General features: G+C 70.4%; 2 protein-coding genes across 3 annotated transcripts in view; one reads left to right on the top strand and one right to left on the bottom strand.

The window, feature by feature from the left end:
• AOC1 (amine oxidase, copper containing 1) overlaps positions 1-4,985 on the top strand; it is a 5,409-nt gene extending 424 nt beyond the window's left edge. Inside the window, exons 1-5 of one of the 2 annotated variants that reach the window (XM_027669908.1) lie at positions 96-151; positions 841-2,384; positions 2,927-3,215; positions 3,852-3,984; positions 4,268-4,985. In XM_027669908.1, coding sequence (XP_027525709.1) covers positions 129-151; positions 841-2,384; positions 2,927-3,215; positions 3,852-3,984; positions 4,268-4,546 — 2,268 coding nt within the window. In that variant the 5' untranslated portion in view covers positions 96-128 and the 3' untranslated portion in view covers positions 4,547-4,985. Of the gene's footprint in view, positions 1-95; positions 152-840; positions 2,385-2,926; positions 3,216-3,851; positions 3,985-4,267 lie in introns of those variants that run through there. The other variant, XM_027669909.1, reaches the window with a different exon arrangement.
• A 1,092-nt stretch (positions 4,986-6,077) lies between these two features.
• The window catches only part of KCNH2 (potassium voltage-gated channel subfamily H member 2), a 25,554-nt gene continuing 19,676 nt past the window's right edge, over positions 6,078-11,955 (bottom strand). Inside the window, 9 exon segments of the mRNA XM_027669917.1 lie at positions 6,078-6,332; positions 6,909-7,131; positions 7,590-7,667; positions 7,669-7,768; positions 8,150-8,395; positions 8,502-8,601; positions 8,986-9,179; positions 10,301-10,553; positions 11,429-11,628. Of these exon segments, the coding sequence (XP_027525718.1) occupies positions 6,078-6,332; positions 6,909-7,131; positions 7,590-7,667; positions 7,669-7,768; positions 8,150-8,395; positions 8,502-8,601; positions 8,986-9,179; positions 10,301-10,553; positions 11,429-11,628 (1,649 nt within the window).

Raw genomic sequence — 11,955 nt, 5'->3', positions numbered from 1 at the left:
GGGGGGGGGAGAGGGCGGGAACGGGGGCGGTGACCCCGGGGGGGGCGGGAAGGGGGGTCAATGCCCCCGGGGGTTGGAGGGGGGGGTCAGTGCCCCCGGGCCGGGGCAGAGGCGGCCCCGCTGCAGCGATGGGTCGGCAGAGCCCGGGCAGGTGAGGGGGGCGCGGGGGGGCCGGGGGTGGTCCCTGCGGGCACTCCTGGGGGGCACCGGGGGGTCTCCCCTTGCCCACCCCGGTGGGGTTCAGTGCCGGGTCGGGGTTCAACAGCCACCCTGGGGGGTGCACGGCCCCCCCCGCCCCCGGGCCTGGGGGCCTCTGGAGGGGGGGGGCAGGTTTCCAGGGAATCACCCCGCGGTGCCCTCGGTTTTCCTGGGGGTCATCTCATGGTGTCCCCAGCTTGTCTGGGGTCACCCTGTGGTGTCCCCAGTGTCACCGGGCTCATCCCATGGTCCTCCCGATTTTCCTGGGGGTCAGCCCACGACGCCCCCCAGTTTCCCTGGGAACACCCCCTGGGTTTCACCGGGGTCGTCTGTGGTGTCCCTGGTTTTCCTGGGGGTCACCCTGTGGTGTCCCTGGTTTTCCTGGGGGTCATCCCGCGGTGTCCCCAGTTTTCATGGTGGTCACCCTGTGGGGTTCTCAGTTTTCCTGGGGGTCACCCAATCATCTCCCTGGTTTCCTGGGGAGTCATCCCGTGGTGTCTCCGGTTTTGCTGGGGGGTCACCCCGTGGTTCCCCCAGTTTTGGGGGGGTGCTGGCGCTGCCGGTGGCGGCACTGGAGCGGGAGGGCTCGACCATCCCACCCCCATTCCCCCAGTGCTGACCCCCCTCTCCCGTGTCCCCCAGGATGTGGTTTCTGGGCCTCCCCTGGGCACTGGCCCTGCTGGTCAGCGCAGGGTCCCCCGGCCCCTCGGCGGCCCCCCTGGACCCCGCGTCCATCTTCTCCGACCTGTCCCCGGCGGAGCTGCGGGCCGTGCGGACCTTCCTGATGGAGCGGCCGGAGCTGGGCCTGGCCCCGAGCCGGGGGGGCCCCCTGGCCAAGAACTCGCTGTTCCTGGTGGAGCTGCTGCCGCCCCCGAAGCGCGCGGCCCTGCGGTTCCTGGCGCACGGGGGGCGGCGGCCGCGGCGCGAGGCTCGAGCCGTCGTGTTCTTCGGGGCGCAGGCGGAGCCCAACGTCACCGAGCTGGCCGTGGGGCCTCTGCCGCGGCCCAGCTCCTACCGCGCGCTGGGGCCCAGGAGGGGCGGCGCGGTGCCCTTCTGGGCGCGGCCCATGACCCAGCTGGAGTACGAGCTGCTGCACGAGGCGCTCGTGGCCGCCCTGGAGCCGCTGGAGCCGCTGCTGCGCGAGGCCACCGGCTTCGGCTTCCGGAACTGCTCGGCGCGCTGCCTCACCTTCTCCGACGTGGCGCCGCGCGGGCTGGGCCCCGGCGAGCGCCGCACCTGGCTGGTGATCCAGCGCTTCGTCGAGGGCTACTTCCTGCACCCCGTGGGGCTGGAGGTGCTGCTGGACCACCGGGACCCCGACCCGCGGCGCTGGGCCGTGCGGCGGCTCTGGTACGACGGGCGCTATTTTGGCTCCGTGCGGGAGTTGGCCGAGCTCCACGCGCGGGGGGCGCTGGCCCTGGTCCGCCTGCCCGAGCCCCCCGCCCGCCACCTCTTCTCCGGCTACGAGCCCCGCGGGCGCTTCTTCACCGGGACGCCCACCGAGGTGCACGGCGCCAAGGTGTGCGAGCCGCAGGGCCGGCGCTACCGCCTGCGCGGCAACCGGCTGGAGTACGGCGGCTGGAGCCTGGCCTTCCGCCTGCGCTCCTCCGCCGGCCTCCAGCTCTTCGACGTGCGCTTCGGCGGCGAGCGCGTGGCCTACGAGCTGAGCGTGCAGGAGGCCATCGCCTTCTACGGCGGCCACTCGCCGGCGGCCATGCAGACCAAGTACATGGACGCCGGCTGGGCCATGGGCGCCTCCAGCTTCGAGCTGGCGCGCGGCGTGGACTGCCCCGAGACCGCCACCTTCCTGGACGCCCACCACCTCCTGGACGCCGACGGCCCCGTGCGCTTCCCCCGCGCCCTCTGCGTCTTCGAGCTGCCCACGGGGGTCCCCCTGCGCCGCCACTTCGACAACGACTTCCAGGGCGGCTTCCACTTCTACGCGGGGCTGGAGGGGCGGGCGCTGGTGCTCAGGACCACCTCCACCGTCTACAACTACGACTACATCTGGGACTTCCTGCTCTACCCCAACGGCGTCCTGGAGGCCAAGGTCCACGCCACCGGCTACATCCACGCCACCTTCTACACGCCCCAGGGCCGGCGCTATGGCAGCCGCGTGCACAGCCACGTCCTGGGCAACCTCCACACGCACCTCGTGCACTACAAGGTGGACCTGGATGTCGCAGGTAAAGGGCCCCGACACCTCTGACATGCCCCGGCTGTGGAGAGGGGGTTGGGAGGGGGAGCTGGGCCCACGGGGCGTTCCAGGGACCAGGGGGCCTCGTCCCTGAGGGGGGTGGTGCCACCTGGACATCACCTGGACCCTCTGGTGATGACCACCCTCAATGGTGGCATCTCCGTGGGGCCCCACCCCTCCACGGGGACATCTCTGCAGGGTCCCAGTTGTCCACGGTGGTGGCATCTCCTGGGGCCCCAACCCTCCATGCTGGTGGCATCTCCGGAGGGTCCCAGCCCCCCATGATGGTGGCATCTCCCTGGTTTCCCAGTCCTCCCTGGTGGCATCTCCACTGTGCCCCCCCCTCCGTGGTGGTGGCACCTCCAGGGGGTCCCAGTCCACGTCCTTGGTGTCATCCCCACAGCGTCCCACCCCTCCATGCAGCACGTCCGTAGGGTCCCACCCCTGCGCGGTGACACCTCCGCGGGGTCCCGTCCCCACCCCGGGGGGTCTGTGCCGCCGTGTCCCCCCCACCGACCCCCCTCCCCGCAGGCACCGGGAACAGCTTCGAGACGATGGACATTCGCTTCGAGAACATCTCGAACCCCTGGAGCGCGGGGGCCCGCGTGGTGCAGCCGTGGCTGCACCGGGAGCCGCGGCGCCGGGAGTGCGAGGCAGCGCTGCCGCTGGGCCGGGCCCCGCCGCGGTACCTGCTCTTCACCAACCCGCGCCGGCGCAACCGCTGGGGCCACCGCCGCACCTACCGCCTGCAGCTCAGCTCCCACGCCGGGCCCGTCCTGCCCCGCGGCTGGCGCGAGGAGCGCGGCGTCACCTGGGCCAGGTGGGCGCGGGGGGCCCGGGGGGGGGACGTGGCTGCCCCGTGGGCTCTGGCGCCCCGGCTCTGTGCCGAGTCACCCACTGCTATGGGCACGGTGCCTTTCCCCCGGTCACACCTTCCCCTCGGTGACACCTTCCCCTCGGTGACACCTTCCCTTAGTGGTACCCACCCCTTGGTAGCACCAGACCTTGATGGCACCTTGCCTCACTGCCACAATCCCCTGGTGGCACCTTCCCCTGGTGGCACCTGACCCCTGGAGCCCCCCGTTCCTGCCGTGGCCCCCCAGAGCAGGAGGTGGCCTCGCCCGTGGGCTCTGTGGTCCCAGCCGTGAGGGCCCTGGCTGAGGGGGACCCCGGCCTGGTGCAGTGGGGACGTGTCCAGTGACACCCCCAAGCTTGAGAGCCCCTCAGGAGCTGGGGAACCCCCTGGAAGTGGGGTGTCCCCCAGAGCTGGGTGGACCCTTGAAGCTGGGGAGTACCCAAAGCTGGGGAACCCCCGAGCCCCCTTGCCAACCCCATGTCCCCATAATGTGACTGGGCAGGGGGTGGCACAGCAGGGGGGCCCAGGCAGGGGTGGGAGAGGGATCCCTGCATGGGTGGGTGCCACACTCAGGCCGACTCCACCCCCTCACCTGTGCAGGTACCACCTGGCCGTGACGCGGCGCCACGAGAACGAGCCGAGCAGCAGCAGCATCTACAGCCAGAACAACCCCTGGGACCCCCCGGTCACCTTCGAGAGCTTCATCCGTGACAACGAGACCATCGAGGACCAGGTGACATCGGGGACACAGCACTGGGGGCACGGGGGGGGTCCCATCTCCTGGGGGGGGCCCAGCTTTAGGGGCTCCCCAGATCCAGGGGGCTTCCCAGCTCCAGGGTCTCCCCCACTCCCACGGGGTTCCCCAGCTCTGGTGTATCCCCAGCTCCCGAGGGGCTTCCCAGGTCTCGGGGGCTCCTCAGCTCTGGGGGGTCTCCCCATTTCCCACTGGTGTCCCCAGCTCCCGTGGGGGGGTCCACGGTGCCACGGGCCCCGCTGACTCTGCGGTGTCCCCCCAGGACCTGGTGGCCTGGGTGACCGTGGGCTTCCTGCACGTGCCCCACTCCGAGGACGTCCCCAACACGGCCACCCCCGGCAACGCCGTCGGCTTCTTCCTGCGCCCCTTCAACTTCTTCGACGAGGACCCGTCGGTGGCCTCCCGTGCCCCCGTCATCGTGCGCCCGCTGGACCCCCCGACCTGCTCCCGCCTGCAGATCCAGCGCTGGACCCCCCCCAGCCCCGGCGCCTGCGTCCACCCCGAGCCCTTCACCTACAACGGCACCTACCGCCCGGTGTGACCGGGGACACCGTGACACCACCCTGGGACGGGCCACGGGCCACCACCCCCTCTGAGCCCAGCACCGGCACCATGGGGACAGCGGGGACACCCAGACACTGGGGGGTGGGACGTGTCACTCCATGTCACACGGCGCCATGTGCCAGACCATCACATGGTGCCATGGTAACGTGCCACACACGTGTCACTTGGTGCCACGTGCGCCGTGCTGGGCTCAGTAAAGGTGATGTCACCTCGTCTGACCCCGGCACTGGGACCCTGTGGGACACCAGTGCCACTGGGACACCGTGGCACGGGACGTGTCACCCGGTGCCTCACAGTGCCACATTGCACCTGCTGGGCTCAGTAAAGGTGATGCCACCCCCTCCACCACCATGTGGGACACCAGTGCCACTGGGATGTGTCACACGGTGCCCAGTAAAGGCAATGTCACCTCCTCTGTCCTGTCTCTGCCACTACCTGGACGCCCCGACCCGTCCCCGGCTGTCACAATGTCTGATCACAGTGACATTCGAGGTCTGTCCCCTCCCCCGGTGACACACAGAGCCCGGGGGTCTCTGTCCGGTTTATTGGGGACACCTACGGCGGGGGTGACATGCAGGGGTGACACGGGACAAACACGGCACACGCTATGGGGGTGGCAGCCCCCCCCCGCCCCGTGTCCCCCTCCCTGTGCGTGGGGTGCCCACGATGTGACACCCGGCTGTGCGGGGGGAGCGCCCGGGGGGCTCGGGGGGCTCTGGGGGTCCCAGGGGGCTCCAAGGGGACACGCAGCCAGGCAGGGAGGGCACACACGTGCCCCCACCCCCCCAGCCGGGACACGGACGGGGACACGCGGGGGGACACACACGGACCCCCCCGAGCCTGCCGGTGCTCACACACGTGTGCGGGGGGGCCCGGCAGGGGGGTCCCGGGGGGGCACATGGCAGGGACACACAGACACACACACGGATGGGGGGTGACACACGTGTCCCGGCACAGCGGGACCCCCGACACACACGTGAGGTCCTGGGGACAGGACACGGGGACACGCCTGTGCACACCCCCCACCCCGCCGGCCCGGGGGGTCCCGGGGGGCTCTGGAAGGAGGAGCAGGAAGAGCAGCAGAGTCCGGGGCAGGGGGACCCCGGGGGGTGCCGCATAGCGAGGGGTCCCCGGGGGGGGAGTTCCCCCCCCCCGGCCCTGGGGGAGTGTCCGTGGGGGGCAGCGGCCGGAGCCCCCCGGCAGGTCAGGGCCCAGGGCTGGGGGCTCCGGGGGTCCCAGCTCCCGGGACAGGGGCGTTCCATGTCCCGGGGTGTGGGGGTCCCACATTCCAGGGTCGGGGGTCCCAGGGCTCTGGAGGTCCCACGTCCTGGGTGTTGGGGGTCCCACATGCTGGGCTCAGGGCTCCTGTGGCTCCATGGATCCCACATGCCGGGGTCCGGGACTTCCAGGGGTCCCAGGGTGTGGGGGTCTGAGGACTGTGGAGGTCCCAGTGTTCCAGGGTCGGGGGTCCCAGGGCTCCAGGGCTCCGGGGGTCCCACGTTCCAGGGTCAGGGGTCCTGTGACTCCAGGGGTCCCAGGCCATGGTGTCCAGGGGTGCCGGGTCTGGGGGTCCCACATTCCGGAATCTGGGGTTCCTGTGGCTCCGGGGGTCCCACGTCCTCGGCTTTGGGGGTCTCACGTGCCGGGGCCCGAGGACTCCAGGGGTCCCAGGTCCTGGGGTCCGAGGGCTCCGGGGGTGCCACTTTCCGGGGTCGGGGGTCCCGTGGCTCCGGGGTCCCGCCGTGCCCCGGCGCTCCCATTAGCTGCCGGGGTCGGAGCAGTGTCTCTGGAGCGGGGGGGTCCCCGGGGGGGTCCCCGCGGGGGGGGGCAGCGCCCCGGGCAGCGAACGGCGCCGCGGGGGGGGCGGCTCCAGCAGCCGCACCCCGTCGGGGGGGGCCGGGGCGCGGGGGGGGGGGGGGGGCCCGGCCGGAACGGGGGAGGGGGAGAGTCGGGGGGGGATCGATCGGGGGACCCACACTCGGCACCAGGAACTCCGGATATCCCCCCCCCCACCCAGCACCGGGCCCCCCAGTGGGTGACCCCAACCCACAGAAGGGCTGGAGAACACGGTGATGGGCACGGGAGGGGGTCTGCCCCAAATCTGGGGGACTTGGGGTGTTCCCCACGCGGCACCAGGGATTTAGGGCGTCCCCCCAACCCAGGGCAGGGTCCACCCACAGCAGTGGGGAACGGAGTGGTGGGGCACAGGAGGGGGTATACCCCAAATCTGCGGGGGCTCAGGGGTGACCCCAACACACAGAGGGGCTGGATAACAGGGTGATGGCCCCCAAAACGGGGTGCACCCCAAACCTGGGGGCTCAGGGGTGACCCCAACCCACAGAGATGTGACAGCGGGGTGCCCCCCAAAGCAGGTGCCCCCCAACCCCGGGGTCCCTCACCTGAGCGAGCGGCCGGAGGGGGGTGATGGGCAGGGGGGGCTGCAGCGGCCCCGGGGGGGGCTGGTGGGGGGAGGTCACGGTGCTGTAGGCGGGGGGCACCAACACCTGGCGCTGCAGCAGGTGCACGATGGACGAGATGTCCGTGCTCAGCCTGGATTCCAGCCTGGAATGTCCACAGGGGAGCATGGTCAGGCCGGGATGAGACCTGGGACCCCAACCCTATCCCTCCCCCAGCCCCCCAGGACCCCCAGACCTGCCCAGCACCTGCCCCTGCACCCCTGTGGGGGAGCACCCTCCATCCCACCAGGTGGTTTAGGCACCTCAGGATGGGGTGGGGATCCCCCATTCCCCCCCTCCTCACTCAGGGCTCTACAGAGCCCCCAAAACTCCAGCACCCCCAACCCCATTCCTCCCCCAGCCCCCCTGGACCCGCAGCACCTCCCCCTGCACCTCTGTGCCCCCTCAAGGTGTGTCAGAGGGCTCAGGTTGGGGTGGGGGTCCCTCATTCCTCCCTTTGCACTCTGGGTTCCCCAGACCCCTTTGGGGATGGTCGGGGGGCTCCCTTGGGGTCTCACTGCCCTAAACCCCCCCTGGGGTCACACCTGAACCCCCCAGAATTACCTGTTGAGCTGTTTTTGGAGCAGATCCAAGCGGGATTCCAGGTCGGAGCGCTGGCGGCGGGTCAGAGACGGGCTGGGATTTGGGGGGGGCCCCGTGGGAACAACGGGGGAGCTCCTGGTACTGGCGGGCCCGGGTGTCACCCCAAAAACTGAAGATGTTGGAGACTCCCGAGAAGGCGCCTGGAAAAGGTGTGGGGGGGGGGGGGTTGGGGGGGGGAGGGGGGGGGACGCTCAAGGGGGACGGGGGGAAGGATGGGGGGGGGGCGCTGGGGCTTTTGGGGGGGGCTGTAGAGCCTTAAACAGGGAGGGGAGGATTGCCCCCGTCCCCCACCCTGAGCCCCCCCGCGCCCTTCTGAGGGGTTGCAGGGGCAGGTGCCGGGGGAGGTCGCGTTTGGGATTTTGGGGAGTGTCTGCAGAACCCCGAGTGAGGAGGGGAGGAATGCGGGACCCCCCACCCGCCGGGTGGGAGGGGGGTGCCGGGGTTTTGTGGAGTCTGCAGGACCCCGGGCGGGGAGGGAAGGAACGGGGGACCCTCCACCCCACCCCGAGCCCCCGACCCACCTGAGAGGGGGTTGCACATGTCGCTGCCCTCGCGTTCCTCGGGTTCAGGGGGGGCCGGGGGGGCACTGCGGAAAGGAGACAGCGCGGTGGCCCCCGGGGGGGGCGCGGGGGGCTCCTCCTCATCGCTGGAGCCGCAGCTGGAGGGGCTGGGGGGGTCCCACTCGGCCGGGCCCCGGGGGGCGCCGGGGGCCTGACCCCCCCCATTGCCCTCCCGCAGCGCCCGGGGCTTCTCGGGACTGGGGGCGTCTGCGGGGGACAGGCGGGGTCAGGGCCGGGGTCCCGGTGACCCTGGGGTCACCCCTGGGGTCACCCCTGGGGTCCCGGCGCCCGCCCGGCCCCCCCGACCCCCCACCTTTCTCGGGGCGCCGGCGGAAGGACAGTTTGCGGCGGCGGAGCCGGGAGAAGCCTCCGTCCAGCTCGTCACTGCCCGGGGAGCCGGGGATCATGTTCGTCTGCGGGGACAAGGGGGGACAGTCGGGGGGCTGCGGGGCCCCCCCCCCCCCGCTTTGTCGGGAGCCCCCCAGCTTGCTCAGGACCCCCCAGGGGTTGCTCAGAGTCCTCAGGTTTGCTCAGGACCCCCAGATCACTCGAGACCCCCCAGATTGCTCAGCCTCCTCCAACTCAGGACCCCCCCACACTTGCTCAGGACCTCCTGGTTTGCTCAGGACCCCCACCAGCTTCCTTGGAGCCCCCTTCTTTGTTCAGAACCCACCAACTTTCTCAGGACCCCCCAGTTTACTTGGATGCTCCGGGCGGCTCAGGACCCCATAACTCGCTCAGGACCCCCCCACCTGACCCCCCCCCAGACCCCCCCGGCCCCCCGGGTCCCCCCTCACGTCGCGCAGGTTGAAGGTGATCTCGAGGGTGCCCCAGAAGCGGTCGGAGAACTCGGGGTACATGTCGAGCACCTCGAGCAGGTCCTCGCGCAGGATCTTGTGCAGGTCGCAGTAGGTGAGTGCCCGCACGTCCGCCCGAGACTTCCCCGGCCGCGCGTGGAGGTGCAGCGGCTCCCCGAAGGTGTCGTTCTTACCTAGGGGGTGGGGGGAGGTCCCGGGAAGTGACTGGGGGGGGTCCGCGGGGCTGGGGGGTCCCGGGGGCTCTGGGGTGCTCGGACTGTCCCAGCTGCACACGCGGGTGCAGCGGCTCCTCAAAGGGGTTTGTGCCTGGCGGGGCACCCCGGGAAAGGGGGGCGGTTCTGGGGGTTCCCGAGAAGGGCGGGGTGACTCTGGGGTCCCCAAGAAGGGGTGGTCACTGAAGGAGCACCTAATGGGTGCTGGGGGGGATCCCAGGGGCTTGGGGGTGCAGCAGGTCCCAGCACTGCCCTGGTTGTTGGTCTTCCCTGGGGGGGCAGGAGGGGCACTGGGGGGTCCCCGAGAGGGGGGACACCCTGGGAGGTTGAGGGTCACCCCAGGACAATGGGGGTTCACCAGGACGAGCGGGGTCAACATGGGTTGCCCCCAGCACTGTGGGTCACCCGGGGGGCACCAGGGTTGTGTCCAGCACTGGGGGGTCACTGGGGTTGTACCCCGAGTTGGGGGGACCCCAGGAGGTGAGGGGTTATCTCAGAGGTACTGGGGGGTCCCCAGGAGGTGGGAAGTCACCCTAGGGTGCCTCCAGCACAGGGGGTCCCTGGGAGCCTAGGTGTTACCATGGGGACACTCGGGTTGTGCAGAGGACTGGGGGGGCTATGGGGGGGAGTGGGGGGTCCCCAGGAGGTGGGGTGTCACACAGGGGGCACCGAGGGCTGTGGGGACCCTGGGAAGCACTTGGGGTGCACCCAGCACTGGGGGAACCAGGGGAGGCAGGGGGCCACCCCATGGGGTACTGGGGGGGGGTCCTCGGGAGGTGGGGGTGTCACCCACGGGGCACTGTGGGACCCTACAATGCGAAGGGGTTCCCCGAGGGGCATTGGGGGTTCTCCAGGACTGGGCATATGCCATATGGGGCACTGGGGGACCCCGGGGGGGTCACTCGAGGGGGATTGGGGGCACCCCAGGTTACAGAGGGTCCCCCATGGGGCACTGTGAGGTGCCCAGGAGGTGGGGGCTCACCCTGGGGGCACCCAGCACTGGGGCCCCTGAGCACAGTGGATGCCCCGGGAGACACCCAGGGGACACCGTGGGACCCCCGGGTCGCGTCGGGGGGTCTCACCCAGGATGGCGACGACGACGTCCCCGCGCAGGATCTCGATGGAGCCGCGGGAGATGAAGTAGAGCGCGGTGAGCACGTCCCCCGCGTGCACCAGCGTGTCCCCCGGGGGGGCGTGAGTGGTCTTGAACTTCATGGCCAGTGCCCGCAGGCAGCCCTTGGTGGCCCCCCGGAACGGGGCACAGTTCTGCAGCAGGCTGCGATTCAGGTGCAGGCAGATGTCGGCCTGCAGGCACTCGGGGAACCCCTTCAGCACCTGGGGGGCACAGGGGGGCACAGGGGTCAGGGGCACGGCAGCTTTGGGGGGGTATCCCCGTTCATGGGGATGCTGTCGGTCCAGGACCAGGACTGCTGGAAGTGCTTCCCGAGCAATGGGGGGCTGAGGGTCATGGGGGATTTTAGGGGTCCCCGGGAAGTTTTGGGGGTCCTCGGGGGTGCCTTGGGGGGCTTCACTGCATTCATGTCAGTGCCACTGCTGTAGGGCTGGGTGTGCTGGAGAGCTTGAGGAGTGAGGGGCCGGGGGACTGCGGGGGGTGCTGGGGGGCCCTGCTGGGTTTGGGGGGTCCCGGGGTCTCACCGTGTTCATGTCGATGCCATGGCTGCAGGACCAGGACTGTTGGAAGCACTCCCTGAGGAGTGGGGGTCTGAGGGCCATGGGGGGGTTTTAGGGGTCCCATGGAGGTTTTGGGGGCCTGTGGGTTTTGAGGGGTCTCACTGCATTCATGTCAATGCCCTTAGTGCAGGACCAGCTGTGCTGGAAATAGTCCTTGAGAAGTGGGGGGGCAGGGGACCATGGGGGGTTTTAGGGGTCCTTTTGGGAGTCCCAAGGGGTCCTGGGGGTCTCACTACGTTCAAGTTGAAGCTGTTGGTGTAGGACCAGAAGTGCTGGAAATACTTCTCGAGGAGTGGGGGGTTGGGAGGCCATGGGAGTTTGGGGGGGGGATGCAGTGGGTTACAGGGGTCCACGGTGGGATCTGGGGGTCCTGGGGAGCCACGGGGGTTTGGGAGGGGTGCAAGAGGTTACAGGAGTCCAGGGCAGGTTTTGGGGGTCCTTGGGGGATGTGGAGGTTTGGGGGGGCTGCGGTGGGTTCCAGGGGTCCATGGTGGGTTTTGGGGTCCCGGGGGTCTCACCGCGTTCATGTCGATGCCGTTGGTGTAGGACCAGGCGTGCTGGAAATACTCCTCGAGGCGCTGGCGCAGGGGGTTGGGGATCTGGTGGAAGCGGATGAACTCGCGGACGCGCAGCATCTGCGTGTGGTACCGCGCCGTGCCCGAGTACAGCCGCTGGATGATGGCTGACACGTTCCCGAAGATGCTGGCGTACATCAGCGCTGGGGAGGGGGCACGTCAGGGGGGGCTGCACCCCAAAACCCCCCACACCCTCCTCTGCCACCCCCGGGGTCCCCGTGCCCCCGGGTGCGGGCGCTGGATGATGCAGACACGTTCCCAAAGATGCTGGATTACATCGGTGCTGGGGAAGGGGCAGGTTGGGGGGGGCCCTGCACCCCCAAACCCCTCCAAACCGACCCCCCACCACTGCTGCCAGGGCTGAGGCTCGGGGTACCTGTTGGCAGGGGGGTCTTCATCATCATGGGGGTGCCCATTGTCATGGGGATCCCCATTGTCACCCAGGGATCCCACCACCACAGGATCCCCAT

This window comes from Corapipo altera, unplaced genomic scaffold (genome assembly GCF_003945725.1).
Source record: "Corapipo altera isolate COAL_440 unplaced genomic scaffold, ASM394572v1 318, whole genome shotgun sequence".
Lineage (NCBI taxonomy): Eukaryota > Metazoa > Chordata > Aves > Passeriformes > Pipridae > Corapipo > Corapipo altera.
The sequence above is the reverse complement of the archived record's forward strand: the minus strand, read 5'-3'. Positions and strand labels throughout refer to the sequence as shown.